Below are 17,399 nucleotides of genomic sequence, written 5' to 3'. Positions count from 1 at the left end.
TGTCCCTTCTCTCTATCCTGCACTGATAGGGAGAAGGGAAGCACTTTTCCCGCAGTCCGCAGCAGCTAGTCCGCATCAATGTACTGCACATTTTGTGCAGATCCGCAGCAGAATCTGCAACGCAGATTCTGTGCGGCATTGATGCGGACAGTTGCGGAGGAAATCCGCCACGTGTGGTCATGCCCTTACCCTGAGGGTATCCATGTAATAAATAACTTGTACAATGCATCACATTTATCATAGGTTCGCATAATATTATTTTCAAAGCAATCCACTTACACAGTAGTACATACACTATATGGACAAAAGTATTGGGACACACCTCTTAACCCCTTAAGGACACAGCAAAATTTGGCCTGGAGGACAAGACAGGTTTTTTTATTTTTTCCTCTTTGCATCCTGGTGCTCATAACTTTTTTATTTTGTGTTTGACATAGCTGTGTGAGACTTTGTTTTTTGCGGGATGTGTTGTACTTTATGTAGGTGCCATTTTTGGTACATTTAAATTATCGGTTAATTTATATACATTTTTATTTTGCCAAAAATGACGAAAAACAAAGCAGTTCTGCTGCATTATATTTTTTTTTTTACAGCATACATATATGATGCAATATATGATGCAATAAAATTGTTGTGCAGGTTTCTACGGTTGTGAGGATACCAAATCCGTATGTATTATTTTATGTTTAGGGACTGATATTTAAGTTTGTTTATTCCTATCACAAAATACAGGCAGGATAACCAGTATAATGCAAAATATAACGTCTTTATTAGATAGAAAATAAAATACAGAATATAAAATGGAACGACAAAGCCATGATGCAAGGATCCCCACACATAAATACTAAAAACCTCTTGTAGAAAGAAATGCGTGGGTAAGTACTGCAAAGTGCAAGTGCCTGAACAATAAATGCCGCAGCCCTATACTGAAAAGTGTCGAGTTAGGGAAAACAGTTAGACTAGACAGGCACAAAAGGAGTACGGAATACAGACCAGAAGAGGGGGACCGTGATCCCCAACGTGTTTTTCGCCAACTGCTTCGTCCGGGGGTGCGGACAAAGCAGGTGGATGAACACGTGTTGGGGATCAGATTTAATTGCGGCATTGAAGGGGTGAACTGTGGATATCAAAGATTTTTTTTATATCTGCCATTAGAGTGGGGCTGCGGCTGTGTATTACAGCCAATGCCCTGCTCCTGATTGCATGGGCACACTTGCTGTGCCAACGCGATCTGCATGACATCTATGTTCATCATGATGCGGCAAAGTCCAGCCGCACAACCAGTTAATCATTGAATTCAGGTGTTTCGTTCAGTTCCATTTAGGTGTATAAAATCAAGCACCTAGCCATGCAGTCTGCCTTTACTAATATTTAGTTTTAGGAGTAGGAAAAACGGGACCACCGGCGCTGCTTCAATCTTTAAGCGATACACAATACACAACCAACGTAGTGGATTAAGTGTATAAGGTTTTATTTGATAGGCTACGCGTTTCAACGTCGAACTGACGTCTTCCTCAGGCCAATACAGACTGTGCGGTTCCTGCCCTATTTATACATCAGGGCGAGGAATAAGACCGCCAGTTATAATGGGTCAAAGGTCACATGAGATACAGAAATATAGAAAACAGAAGAAAGAAGCAGCATTTAAAAGCAATTACAAGTATCATAATACGATAAGAATGAACGGGATTAGCAACATGTTTAAAAGCTGTTTTAAAACTCTTAGTTAAACTGACAGATCAGTACCGTGTTTTCAGGAGAGATTTATATGACAGCCAAAAAACTATATTTATGTATAGAAATGTGGGTGAATAAACCATCATATATTAAAGATTTGCTTATGTCTGAGTTTTATTGTGTTTTAAATAATGTTAATGGAAGAAACACATGTAGCTCAAAAACTGCTGAGTCAGAGCGTCCTTGGTTACTAGGAGTCAGAACTCCGGAAGCCGTAAGGGAACACAAAGGTTTGAATGGACCGCATGTTTGGACCGCACAGGTATATAATAATGGTTGGGAGCGTCCTTGGTTACTGGTAGTCAAGAACACAAAAAAGTCACGGGGGAAAGAAAGATTTACGCTGGATCGCACAGTAAAATCCATCAGGTCGCGGGACTCCGCGCCAAGAGATCTAAACAAGGCATCTGCATCGGAACTGGTGAGTGACAGGACGTTATGTTACTGGGATATTGTTATTTATGGATTACTATGGATCTCTTTCATTAATATCAGAATAGGTAAATGGTTATTTTTTTAAAAACAGAATAGGTAAATGGTTATTTTTTAAAAAAGAACCTAAAAGGTTAAAATGTTGGCAAATGTGCCTGGATTGGTATCGATTAAATTCATTTTGTATGTCAATAACATATACGTTTGTAAAAGTTTATAGAAAGACCGAAAAATTCTTTTTTTAGAAATAAAATAACTTATTAAGAGAATTTGTATATACAATGAGGGACGGGAGTTCAAGCTCATTATTATTACGGACTAGGATTATTCTCATCATGGATGTCAAGGGTAGATGGTTAAAGAACCTCTTATAGTTGCGGCTATGTTTGCTGTTTGGTTATTTACTTATTTTTATTTTTATTTTTATTCTAAGGATGACTCAGTAAGGTCATTCAGACCATTTGGATGTAGGGTTTCCAATTTAAAAATCCAATAATTCTCCCTCTGCTTTAGCTTGATAAATCTATTTGGTAGGTCCAATGATATCTGTTCGATTGGGGTGACCTTAATCTCGGAAAAATTGCACTTGTGTTTATACATACAGTGACGGGATACACTTTGTTTTAAAAAAACCCTCGTGACATTAAACCTGTGGTTATTAATTCGGTTCCTTAGGGTTTGTGTGGTTCGGCCCACATATTGCAGATTGCAAGTGCACTGAAGTAGATAAATGACATAGGAGCTACCGCAATTTAAAAAATCTTTTATTGTGAATTTTTCCCCTGTTTTTATGGAGTAATATTCCCTGCAATTGTTTGAAATGTTATTACAGCATAAGCATCTGCTTTGGCCGCATTTAAAGGAACCTTTCAGATTTGGGAGTAAACAGTGATTTATTTTTTTGGCATTCCGCAGTTTACTCGGGGCTATTAGGTTTTTTATTGTTTTCGCCCGTCTATAAGTAATAATAGGTTTCGCTGGTATTAAGGGTTTTAAGAAAGGGTCGTTTGTTAAGATATGCCAGTGTTTTTTAAAAACGGTGGCTATGGTATTACTCTCTTTATTGAATGTAGTTATAAAATTGGTTTTAACCCTCTCACTGCTTGATTTTGGCTTAGTGTTTGTAAGTTTCAATTGGATACATTCTTTTTGTGTTAGACTTTGGGCTTTTAATTCAGCACCTTCGATGAGACTTTTTGGAAAACCTTTTTCATGGAATCTCTGCTTTAAAATCCCACATTCCTGGTTGAAGGTTAGATTATCTGAGCAGTTCTTTCTAATTCTTCTATATTGTCCGAACGGGATATTTTTGAGCCACGGGGGGTAGTGAGCACTTTTAAAATCGAGATAACTATTCACGTCCACCATTTTGAAATGAGCTTTTGTTGTAAAAAGGCTATTTTTCTTACCAATTGTCAGATCTAAAAAGTCAATGTTCGTTTCTGAGAAGTTATGAGTAAATGAGAGGCCAAAAGTATTATTATTTAAAATATCCATAAAATCATTGGCTGTACTAGCGTCGCCATTCCATATAAAAAACAGGTCATCGATGAATCGCCTATAAAGTAGAATTCTGTTCCTAAATGCATGCTTACTTAGAATGAGGGCTTCCTCGAACGCCCCCATATATAAGTTTGCATAAGAGGGTGCGAATCTTGTCCCCATTGCACATCCCTTTATTTGTTTGTAAAATTTCCCATCAGAATTGAAAGTATTATGGGTTAGTATAAACTCTACGCATTCCATGATAAAATTAATTTGAGTGTTGGGATACCGTAGATCAGTTGCAAGGTAGTCTAAGGTGACTTGTGCACCCTGTGTATGTGGGATATTAGTGTATAAAGAAGATACGTCCGCCGTGAGAAAGTTGATATTAGAAATATCGCAGGTTGACTGTAATTTGAAAAGATCTCTTATGAGATGTGTTGAATCTTTAAGAAAAGATGGCAATTTGGAAACTAAGGGTTGGAGGTGGATGTCTACAAAATGTGATAGGTTGCTTGTTAAAGAACCTATTCCTGAAATTATTGGTCGGCCGGGTGGATTATGAAGAGCTTTATGGATTTTGGGAAGATGGTACATGAATGGGATGGATGGAAACGGAACGGTCAAAAACATTTTTTCTTTTTTGCATATCAGGTTTTTGGTGAATGCAGTTTCGATCAGAGCTTTATATTCTATTTCAAATTCAGGGATTGGATTGTGTTTAAGTTCCTCGTAATATAGAGTGTCTGATAGTAATCTCTGCGCTTCTTTCAAATAATCGGATCGATCTTGTATGACAATGCCTCCCTCTTTATCTGCGGACCTAATTACTATGTCCTGGTTGTTCTGTAGATTTTTTAGAGCTCTACGTTGGGAAAAGGATAGATTGTCCCTAGGAGTGTTAGTCTGTTGGATGGTTTTCAAATCAGAGCTTACCAGGTTGGAGAAGGTTTCTATGGCTGGACCCCTATGATGGAGGGGATAGAAAGAGGATTTTGGACGAAGATCAGTTATAACAGGTGCGACAATATCTGGTGTAATTTGATTGGGTACAATCACTGAGGGGGTGATGGCAAAATGACGTAGTAGGGTTATTTTCCTCATGAATTTATTTAGATCCATGAATAGATCAAAACTATCATGTGATGAGGTGGGGCAAAAGGAAAGTCCCTTTGATAATAGGCTGATTTCGTCTGTATTCGGGACAAATTTGGATAGATTGAAAATTTTGGTTAGATTATTTTGTGTTTTTTCTTTAGTGATAGCGGTGGAATTCTTGGTGTGGTGTCTACCTCCTCTACACCCTCTATATCTAACCCTAATTTTCTTTTGGATTGTGTTCTTTGTAGAGGTAGAAAGTAGGAGTTGATGGTTTGGGACGGAGTGGGATTCTTCTCTTGGGACTGACGAGGGGACATGATAGGAGGCATCGTAGGGGCAAGGGGACGGTCTAAAAAAGGAGGGAGGAGGTTGATACTACTGGTTGAACTTAGGGAAGGAGGATAGATTTGGGGGGTTAAGACCGGGGAGGATCCAACGAAATGGGTGGTAAGATCCAAAAGGGAGGGTGAATGGTCCGGGGTAATGGTTGTGTTGGTGGATCCATTGAAAAAGGACTGATTGGGGGAACGATCAAGGGGGGAAAAGGGAAGGAGGTTATGAAGAAGGAGATGTGCATCTAGATCACAGGATTTGAAGGCAAATTGCGGGATAGGGCCTGGGGGTTTATGGTTGGGTGTGATGATCTGGGGGGATTCGAAGGTCGGAGGTATAAGGGCGGTAAGGACTGCGGTGGGTGGCTTATATTGGGTTGGTGATAGTGGGTTGGAAGTTTTTGGATGAGCAATTTTTGGGAGTGGGTTTGGGCCGCGGTGCGAAGGAATGTGGATAATGGATTGTGTGCCCAGGAGACTCGTGGGTACTGGTTTGGACCTAGAGGCTATTTTTGTGTGTATTGGGAGAAAAGTTTTTTTGTTGTTCAAATTGGTATTACTGTTATTTTGGGGTTGAATCGATGTCCAATCTCCAAAACTGTTAGTAGTGTAATCATTTCTATCCCGTGTGAGTTTGCGTAATTTTTTGGAGATGGTTGTTTTTTCAAATAATTTCAAGCGATCAAATGTGGATTTTTCAAGTTTCTTGAAATCCGAGTGTGGGAGAAAAGGAATAAGCTGGTCATTGAGACTTTCAATAGTGGATGCTGAGGATAATAATAATTCTGATCTTTTGTAAATTAAACGGTCAATGAAACCTAGGTTACAATTTTCTACATATTTGAACCAATTAGAGCTAAACTCAATATCTGTTGGGAAGGGGGAATCAAAAATTATTCTAAGGCCTCTACTAATATTTGTAGACTGGTTCATTCTAAATAGCTCACTGAATTTGAGCGTGATACTGTAATAGATGCCACCGTTCCAACAAGTCAGTTCGTAAAAAATGTTTTCCTCCTAGATATTCCACGATCAACTGTGAGCGGTATTATTGTAAAGTGGAAGCGTTTAGGAAATACAACAACTCAGCCACCAAGTGACAGACCTCATAAGGTGGGGTCGCTGAGCTCGAGGCGCATAGTGCCTAAAAGTCACCAACGCTTCGCTGATTCAATAACTGCAAAGTTCCAACCTCCTCTGGCATTAACATCCGCACAAAAACTGTGTACTGGGAGCTTCATGGCATGGGTTTCCATGGCTGAGCAGCAGCATGCAAGCCTTACATCACCTAGTACAATATAAGCGTCGGATGAAGTGGTGTAAAGCACACCGCCACTGGATTCTGGAGATGTGGAAATTTGTTCTGTGGAGTGACCAATCACACTTCACTATCTAGCAGTCTGAATAACGAGTCTGGGTTCGATGAATGCCAGGAGAATGTTACCTGTCGGACTGCATTGTGCCAACTGTAAAGTTTGGAGGAGGAGGGATAATGCTCTGGGGGTGTTTTTCAAGGGTACGCCTAGACCCCTTAGTTACAGTGAAGGAAATCTTAACGCTTCAGCATGCTAAGACATTTCGTACAATTGTATGCTTCTAACTTTGTGGGAACAGTTTGGGGAAGCCCCTTTTCTGTTCCAACATGACTGTGCCCCAGTGCACAAAGCAAGGTCCATAAAGGACATGGTTGGGTGAGTTTGGTGTAGAAGAACTTGACTCACCCGCACAGAGTCCTGATCTCAACCCCATCAAACACCCTTGGGATGAACTAGAATAGAGATTGCGAGCCAGGCCCTCTCATCCAACATCAGTGTCTGACCTCATAAATGGATAAATGGGCACTGTCACACCCCAGAATCTTGTACAAATCCTTCCCTATTTTAGCTTCAAATCACAGAACCAGCTACATATTAACACCTAGGAATTTAGAGTAGGATGTCATAAAAGCTCCTGTAGGTGTAATGTGTAGATGTCCCAATACTTTTGTCCATATAGTGTATGTTCAGACAATTGTATCTATTTAAATGTATTTTATTTTATTGTGCTTATCCTAATGCCTTGATTTAAATTTTGAACTATTTAGTTATGCTTAATAAAATCTTCTCAAAAAGTTACTATTATACTTAAAGTAGTTGAAATGTGAATAAAACGATGAAACTATGCCATCTAATGCTGGCTACTCACAATGTAAACTTTGATAATTAAAAATGATTTACCAGTAAATAAATAAAAATAATGTAAAACCACTCTGTGGTCAAGTAGATTTAAACAGTCTGAGCCTTGTAATGTTCAAACTGTGTCAAGAATCATTGAGAGCTGATCCATAAACCATGGCTGAAACATGGATCATTGCTATGGATGTGCACATACATAAAGTGATGCCATCCATCAGCCATAATCCCTAATCCTAGGTCTCATAAATCTAATTTGATATTATTTTTTAAAATTATATATATATATATATATATATATATATATATATATGCAGTATAATACACGTTATAATATAGCTTGTTATCATAATAACTTGTGTCCTTTAAAGCTAGCGATGTTACCATCTTTAGAGTCCAACTCATTATCTGAGTTCACTACAGGCTCATCTATTTCTGCAATGTGATAAAGGTCATCAAATTCACCCCAGCGCATCATTCCACTAAAAAAAACATAAAAATATATAAATTAGAATACAATCGTTGTTACTTTATATTGAATGTAATAACATGCAGGTACAGTATATACACTTACATATGATATTCTATACAAATTTGATTCAAAACAAAAATTTTGAACGTTATGGCAAATAAGAAACTCATTGTGGTAAACATATATGTTTTTGTGTTTATTTTTGTTGTTTTTATTTAAATGATACAAGAAAAATTGGTCCGCTCACCACTCAGTCGAAGTAAAGACGCCACATTCCATGATTATTCGGTGCACGGGCAAGAGAGCTACGTCGGGAGTAGGTAGAAATACAAGGAAAAAAGTTAGAGGTCCAGCACACGATATAATGTGAAAAAATACAAAACTGTTTATTTAAGTCAAAATTAAAACAAGAAATTAAAAAATCCCGGGAGAGAACGACTACGCGTATCGAACTTTTCAGTTCTTAATCATATCTATGATTAAGAACTGAAAAGTTCGAAACGCGTAGGCGTTCTTTCCCGGGACTTTTTTTATTTCTTGTTTTCATTTTGACTTAAATAAACAGTTTTGTCTTTTTCCACATTATATCATGTGCTGGACCTCTAACTTTTTTCTATACTGGATGCAGCAGTCAGGATCATCTTTCTACAAACAAAAGACAAGGGGAATTTATTCACCCACCACTGCGAAGTTTCAGTCCAACAAGACCTTTCTCAAACATGCTTGAGGAAGGTCCTGTTGGACTGAAACGTTGCACTGGTGGGTGAATAAATTCCCCTTTTTCCTGGATGTGCTGCCTTGTCTTTCGTTTGTGGAATTAACTCTGGGACTTTGGATCAAGTCGCTCTGAGGCTTGCACCCGGTATTTTGATTATAACTTTGTCTCCGGTGATGTGATACTTTCTACTAGGATCATCTTTCTGACCAACCGACACACCAATGCCTCTACCCTGTGCCAGTCACTGCGCTGGTTGCCCATTCCTTTCAGAATTAAATTCAAACTTATTAAGGGACACTCGGCCGGTGCAGCGAGAGCCGATCAACGAGACATCGTTGATCGGCGCTCATTTGCTTCTGTCACAAGGAGCTGTGGATGAAGACGAGCGAGATGTGCGGCCAACAACCATAATATTTTACTTTTTTAAAACGATACGATCAGCAGTTGATCGAGCGTTTGCTTGTTCATCTGCTGATCGCTGGCCTGTTTACACAGGGCAATTATCGGCAACGAGCGTTATATGAACGCTTGTCTGCACGATAATCGCCCAGTGTAAAAACCCTTTTACTCTCACCAACAAAGCTCTCTACAGTGCTGTATCTCCTTACAGCACCTCCCTCAACTCCATCTACCACCCTACCCGTGCTCTACGTTCTGCCAACGACCTTAGATTAACATCTTCCATACTCTTTTCTTGTGCTGCACCAGTAATTTGGAATTTGCTACCCCAGACAATCAGATTAGATCCCAACAAACACCTCTTTTTAGACAAGCCTATAACATTCCCTAGTCTGACTCTTGGGCCCCACTTTTACATTAGTCATCAAAACCTGAGCTCTTCATTCAGTTGTATCTCCCACACTCCTTGCACTTCATATCTGTGTATACACATATACTGGATGGGTGACCGGCTCATGCAGCTTTATGTATACTACCCAATGTTTATAAAAAAAAAATGGCTGGACCGTTGTACTGAACAAGAACTTTTATAATTTTGTGTCACCCCTATTTCCTCATAGATTGTAAGCTCTTGCAAGCAGGGTACTCACTCCTCTTGCTGGAACTGTTAATTATTTTTGTCACTATGTAATGTCTGATATTGTCTGTACATGTGCTCTTTGAATTGTAGTGCTGAGGAAAATGTTGGCGCTATATAAGTAAAGAATATTATTATTTTATTCTCCACTTACGATAGTTATGCCACTGTTTTCTATATTAAAGACTGTGCTTTTGAGAAAACCGGAACTCAGGTTCTCAATGCATTTCTATGGTAGCCAGAAAGAGGCTCCATAGGAATGCATTGATAGCCTGTGTTCCGGTTTTCAGAAAAGCAGCGATTCCAGACCGGGTCAGAATGTGATCATGTGGGTGGCGCTGAACTCGAAAACGATGTGATGCATGGATCAGTAAGTATTTCTGCACACAGCACCCCACTGAAACACCAATGTACAAATGGAGGGGGAAATTTAAAAAAAATGGAGTGCCCCTTTAAGTAAATGGTGGTTGAGTTTCAGAGCCAGGACCAGAACCAGGCACAGAACCAGGCACAGAACCAGGCACAGAACCAGGCACAGTCACACTCGTAGCAATGCATTGCATCATGTAGCAAGTTATTCTATTGTAATTTATCAGCTTTCAGAGGTTGCAGGTATGCAGCTAGGCTTTTCCATTGAACAAGGGAATACCCTCTCTTGAGTAGCTTATTCAAATGGTGTTGCAGAAGGTCCTTTCAATTGTAAACCTTTTTGACACTCTATGATTTTTTTTTTTTACAGTTCTCTATATTACATTTTGCATAAATTCCTTTAACCTTTTCCCGCCGCAGCCATTTTTCCGATTTTCACTTTTGTTTTTTCCTCCCCACCTTCCAAAAACCATAACTTTTTTATTTTTCCATCAATATTGCCATATAAGGGCTTGTTTTCTGCGGGACGAGTTGTAGATTTACACGGCACTATTTATTGTACCATATAAAGTAGTGGAAGACTGGAAAGAAAATACTTGTGGGGGGGAATAGGAGAAAAAACTGTGATTGCTCAATGTTTTGGGGGGTTTTGTTTTTACGGCATTCACCGTGCGGTAAAAACAGCATGTTAACTTTATTCTTCGGGTCAATACGATTACGGTGATACCAAATTTAGAGTTTATTTTATGTTTTATTATTTTTACAAGGATAAAACTGATTGTTAAAAATAAAATTTTAGTTTTGTGATCATATTGTGAGAGCCATTACTTTTTTATTTTTCCGTCGATTAAGCTTATGTTTTGCAGAGCGAGCTGTAGTGGTACCATTTTTGGGTACATGAGTCTTTTGGATCACTTTTTATTCCACTTTTTGTTGGAGATGAAGTGACCAAAAAACAGTGATTCTGGGTTTTTTATTTTTTACGTCGTTCACCGTATCGACTAAATAATGATATATTGTAATAGTTCAGACTTTTACAGACGCCTTGATTGGAGTACAGGGCTTCATAGGAGTACAAAAATGGCAGACCTGGGGGCCTTCATCAGGCCCCAAGGCTGCCATGCCAACCAACGACACCCCGCGATTGCATCGTGGGGGAAGCATTGGAACGTTACAGGGGGCCGTCCCCCTGTTTTTAGTCATTTAAATGCAGCAGTCGCTATTGACCGTGGCATTCAACAGGTTAAGACAGTATCCTCACAAGTACTGTATCATCTGAAAATAGCACTAGACAACAAAGCACCATACATAAATCAAAGATTGGAAATACAGCTTATGCCCTCAGACCACAGGTTTATGATTTATATTTTCTCTCCTAAGGTATACCTCTTTGTTATACTTGACCCAATGACTTCTGGCAGTTGGATAGATTCTGAGGAGACACATTTTTCATCTTGCATTTGGAATCTAATGGGTCGTTGGACTCCCCAGAAAATCTCAATAAGTCCAGATAAATCAGTTTGTCCTCTGTCATCCTGCAACAACAAAAAGTTTTATATTAGGCAGGTACATAAGCAGAAATTGCCCATGTACCCTCCTATACATATAATTTGTATTAATAATATCACTACTTCCACTATTATTGCTTTTAATGTCGTCATCATCCTCATTGTTACGCTACATGAAATCTAACTCAGTGTGCAGTGTTATACCGCTGGGGAAATTGATTTGAGACTGGACAATATGTATGTAAATACTTTGGGGGAGATTTACTATTGTTGTTGCACCAGAATTCTGCCCTGAATTAGAGTTTTTTTTGGCACAAATAAATTTAGACAATCTTATTATTGATTTGTGCAAAAACAAATAGTTTTTTGCACCTCACTAGGCACATTTCCAAAGTGTCTAGAAAAGGAGGTGCGGCTTAGTGGTAAGGGTGTGACTTAAAATGAGCGAACGTGCGACAGAATTGGGATAAGGAAGAGAAAAGTGTGTGACATGTCTAGCAAGATGCACAGAATTTATCATACAGAATGCACTAATGTGATAAATTTGGAGCATCCTCTGACTGCCTGGTCTAAAGGCCCTTTTACATGGGCCGATTATCGGGCAAACGAGCATTGACAGAACAGGGCAGCTATCAGCCGATGAACGAGCAAACATCTTTGATCATATAATTTATTCAGCCGAAAATATTATCGTTGTCCGCAGCACATTTCCCTGTGTAAACAGGGAGAAGAGCTGCCGACATGATAGAAATGTATGGGGACGAGCAATCGTAGTAACGCTTGCTCATCCCCATGCATTACTTGTGAAAGGAGCAAACAAGCTACGAACAACCTAGATCGGCGCTCGTTTACATGGCCATGTCGGGCGATGTAAGAGAACCCTAAGTTTACGCTGTCTAAATATTATATAGCGTTAGTATGTAAATCTGCCCCATTGTCTGGGACTTCCAGAAGTCTTCCTTTTTCGCTGCACTTTGCTGTTGGTGGACCCTGCTCCTTCTGCTTTTAATTGTTCGATTTTGTCCCCCACCTGCAGATAGCATTGTATTTTCTTGTGAACAAAGTGGTAAACATAAGAGCAATGTGATGTCTTTCCCACACATTACAGTATAGAAAAAGCTAAACAACTAAAATAAGTTCTGAGACCTTACCAAATATTGCAGACGCTTATAATTAACTATTTGAGTAATGTATTACATAATACATCTTTATTCTTATTTATTGCAATAAACTTACCAAACTGAACTATTGAGAACTAAAACCATAATAGTTATAAAATATGTAAATGTAAAAATGTTATATTAATTGTTAAATTAATTTATTAATTTACCTGTTGATATGTGATTTGTAGATTTTTTTTGTCCTTGAAATAACAGTTGTATGACTTCAGAAGTGAATGAAGCTGGCCTCTAAAGTACAAGAAAAATAATCATCGTTTATATGCATAACGTTAACATAAAACTGTCCAAACACTGCATAAAGCTAAAATAATAAGGTTAATAAATCTTTGTATATAATAGTTGATCATGGAACACATGTTTGCAAAAAACTTGACACAAATGAACCAAGAACAGATACAGTAACACTTTACCACAAGGCCCCCTCTTTAAGAAGACCACCCCTCATCTAGAACATATTTTTCTTTTGAAAATTTCGAATTCCGTTTTAACCTATGTATATTGGAATCTTCTCTGACAGGTCACTACAATAGATAATTTTTATGTCAATTTTAAGTAGTCATCTTAAAGAGGTTTCATTGTATATATTTATCCAATACAGAAAATATAATGTACTGTTCACACTGGTGTCATGAAAGCCATGATGCTGTTCCACATCCATAGTACAATGGATCCAAACAGCCACTGACAGACCCCATTGACTTATAATGCTGTCCATCGGGGTTCTGTTGAGGTTTCCGTCATGACAAGTCCCGCCACGGACGCTCCTAACTTCTAACAAAAGTATTCCCATCAGTAAAATAACTGTACATATACAACCACTTTGAACGCAAGCTCGATCATAGCAGATAAGTGACATTTACATTTAACGAGACTGCTAATGATAACAATGATTTTTAAGTAGGCACAATCAATTGCAATTATCGATAAATAATACATTTATTAGTTATTGTCAGTCTTTTTTTGCATTTAAACTTGGCAATAGTCATAACGACTGCCCGGAAAATAATACATTTTAATAATCATATGTAAACATAGGGTTAGCCATAGAAAAGTTGGAATGGAAAAAGGTGTTTATAAGGACCACATCTTTTTTTTAATTCCCTGCATTATTTTTTGTATATAAACCCATCTTTCCACACTGTATGTGCCGAAAATGATTGGCTGAAAGGCCAATATCTTCTATTGAGGTAACAATCGAAATTCTACGGTTTGTGTGCTTTTGAACATTTTTATATGACTTGCATATCTATTTAGACCCCCTACAGTGGAGATCCACAGATCTTCCTTCCATCCAGATGTGGGTCAATAAGTTGGATCTGATCTGCAGAATGGAGAAACTTGCAAACTGGCAGAACGGGAATCATTCGAACTTTGAGAGTACCTGGCTTCCCTGGAGATCTTTTAGAAAAGATTTTAACCAACAAAGATGACACTGGATCTGTGCTTTTTTTATATTTATTTTTTGTCATGAACAGATATAGAGGTCTTTCCCTACCCAATCTGCGAGGATTTTAGTTGTCCGTATACAATGAAAATGCGTATGTACATACTATCGCAGCTTCCTTAAGTCTATTTCCCTGTATGAAATAATGTATATAGCTTCATAAATGTCTACCCATGTATAAATATCTGTTACTACGGATCTTTTACGATTATTCTTGCTGATGGTGCATAGTTTTACTATGCTAGGCTTTTTGAAGGTGCGCCCGCTGGCACTTTAAGGCCTACAAAAAGCTCCCTATCCATTCACCCTGCTGTATAAAAGGAATCTGCCCTCTTCCTCCTTGCCTGAGCGTTGTTGTGTCTGCCCATGTTCGTTATTGCAAATGTTCCCTTAGTTGTATCCTGTATCCCGTGTTCCCATATTCGGTACCCCATATCCCGTATCCAATAAGTGACCAAGTATTGAGTGCATATACTGTACATACTTTTCAGTAGGCCAACATTTCGGTATTAAAAATCATTTTTGAAATTGGGCTTATATAATATTCTAATTTGATGAAACACTACATTTTGGGTTTTCATTAAAGAGGCTCTGTCACCACATTATAAGTGCCCTATCTTCTACATAATGGGATCGGCGCTGTAATGTAGATTACAGCAGTGTTTTTTATTTAGAAAAACAAAAACAATTTGTCTGAGTTATGACCTATTTTAGATTTATGCTAATTACTTTCTTAATGCCCAATTGGGCGTGTTTTTACTTTTTGACCAAATGGGAGTTGTAAAGAGAAGTGTATGATGCTGGATCAGCGTCCTACACTTCTCTCCATTCATTTACTCAGCACATAGTGATCTTGCTAGATCATGATGTGATGTCACTTACTCACACATTAACATTACTGAAGTGTCTTGAGAGTGAATAGACATCGCTTCCAGCCAGGACGCGATGTCTATTCACAATCCAGACACTTCGGTAATGCTTGTGTGGGACTTAGAGGCTCTGTCACCAGATTCTCAAATCCCTATCTCCTATTGCATGTGATCGGCGCTGCAATGTATATAACAGTAACGTTTTTTGTTTTTTTAAAACGTTCATTTTTGGCCAAGTTATGAGCTATTTTATATATATGCAAATGAGCTTTGAAATGGACAATTGGGCGTTTTTTTTTCGTTATGTCCAACTGGGCGTGTATTGTGTTTTTAACTGGGCGTGTTTACGTGTATGACGCTGACCAATCAGTGACCAGTCAGCGTCATACACTCCTCTCCATTCATTTACACAGCAGCGATGTGCAGCCACATACACAGAGATTAACGTTAATCAAGTGTCCTGATAATGAATACACATGAAATCCAGCCTGGACGTCATGTGTATTCAGAATCCTGACACTTCTGAATCTTTTCTGTGAGATTCCATCAAGCTACGCGTAATCTCGCGAGATTACGGAGGTAAACGAGATTTTGTTTCCCTTGCTGGAAATCTCAAAGAAAAGAGTCAGAAGTGTCAGGATTCTGAATACACATGACGTCCAGGCTGGATTTCATGTGTATTCATTATCAGGACACTTGATTAACGTTAATCTCTGTTTATGTGGCTGCACATCGCTGCTGTGTAAATGAATGGAGAGGAGTGTATGACGCTGACTGGTCACTAATTGGTCAGCGTCATACACGTAAACACGCCCAGTTAAAAACACAATACACGCCCAGTTGGACATAACGAAAAAAAAATGCCCAGTTGTCCATTTCAAAGCTCATTTGCATATATATAAAATTGCTCATAACTTGGCCAAAAATGAAAGTTTTTAAAATAAAAAAACTTTACTGTTATCTACATTGCAGCGCCGATCACATGCAATAGGAGATAGGGATTTGAGAATCTGGTGACAGAGCCTCTTTAATGACAGCAAGCTTGATCTCGCGAGATCACGCTGTAAATGCCAGCTTACAACGTGATCTTGCGAGATCACGCTTGCTGTCATTAAATCCCACACAAATGTTACTGAAGTGTTGGGATTATGAATAGACATCGCGTCCTGGCTGGAGGTAATGTCTATTGACTCTCAGACATTTCAGTAACGTTAATGTGTGAGTAAGTGACAGCAAGCGTGATCTAGCAAGATCACAATGTGCTGAGTAAATGAATGGAGAGAAGTGTATGATGCTGATTGGTCACTGATTGGTCAGCGTCATACACTTCTCTTTACAACGCCCACTTGGTCAAAAAGTAAAAACACGCCCAGTTGGGCATTAAGAAAGTCATTAACATCAATCTAAAATAGGTTATAACTCCATCAAAATTGATCATTTTTCTAAATAAAAACCACTGCTGTTATCTACATTACAGCGCCGATCACATTATGTAGACGATAGGGCACTTATAATGTGGTGACAGAGCCTCTTTAACTGTCAGCCATAATCATCGACATTAGAAAAAAAAAATGCTGGAAATAGATCACAGTTTACATTTTTGAATTGAGTTGCTGAAATAATTTAACTATTTGATGATATTCTAATTCATTGAGAAGGACCTGTATAGCATAGTAGGGTTACAGTCTGTAGGAAAGTGCATGGGATGTGTAAACAAGAATGAATAGAACGTGCTCCATTACAAATAAACTCCAATCATTCTGTTTATTTGATAACTCCAGTCTGGGCTATTTACATTATTCCACACCCAGATGAGTTTCATGGACATGCCCTGCAAAGCTTTTATAAATAGTAACCAGGATCGTATGCAAAGCATAATCCATGGCAACATCTTTGCATTGTAAATAGCTTTTGTGTTATGTACGTAAGCTCTGAGGTTTGCTATCACAATAAGACAATTCACAAGTTCAACAAGTAAAATTTTAGAACCAAATGACTCTTTATTGATAATTATTAAAATAGTAAAAAAAAAAAAAATAACAATATTTAACCAAATCAGGCACGGGTTATTTTGGTCCTTGAAAATAGTTTAGACTTCGTTCACATCTGCGTTGTGCCATCCATTTTAGCAGATCCATTAAAATAAAACAAAATGGACAGACTGATTGATGCCAGACTGAATGCAACAGAATGTAAAATATGTTTGTTTTTGACGGATCAGTTTACAGGATCCGTAAAAAAAACGTACTCTTTTCTTTCCGTTTGTGTCAGTTTGTCATCAGTTATACTCCGTTTTTAACTGATCCGTTTTTAACCTTGCATCTTTCTTGCTTTGGGCATGTGCAGAAAAAAATGGATCCTTTAAACGTAAGGCTTCGTTCACATCTGCGTGTAGGAGGGATCACGAGGGTTCACGAGACACAACTCCTTGGTACAACTTCTTTACTGTTATAAACACGTACAAAGATTTCTCTTTTTTCTTCAACTCGTACAAGAACTTTTCAGCGTACAGACACTTCTCTTTAGTGGAGCAGACAGGAACCC

At 38.4% G+C, this 17,399-nt stretch overlaps 1 protein-coding gene across 1 annotated transcript in view; it reads right to left on the bottom strand.

Annotated features, from left to right (window-relative positions):
- The window catches only part of RASSF6 (Ras association domain family member 6), a 73,370-nt gene that overhangs the window by 38,953 nt on the left and 17,018 nt on the right, over positions 1-17,399 (bottom strand). The window contains exons 3-5 of the mRNA XM_075849777.1: positions 12,692-12,770; positions 11,240-11,388; positions 7,643-7,740 (exon numbers count right to left, since the gene is read on the bottom strand). Of these exons, the coding sequence (XP_075705892.1) occupies positions 7,643-7,740; positions 11,240-11,388; positions 12,692-12,770 (326 nt within the window). The remainder of the gene's footprint in view (positions 1-7,642; positions 7,741-11,239; positions 11,389-12,691; positions 12,771-17,399) is intronic.

Source organism: Rhinoderma darwinii, chromosome 1 (assembly GCF_050947455.1).
Source record: "Rhinoderma darwinii isolate aRhiDar2 chromosome 1, aRhiDar2.hap1, whole genome shotgun sequence".
Lineage (NCBI taxonomy): Eukaryota > Metazoa > Chordata > Amphibia > Anura > Rhinodermatidae > Rhinoderma > Rhinoderma darwinii.
This window is presented reverse-complemented; position numbering and strand designations above follow the sequence as displayed.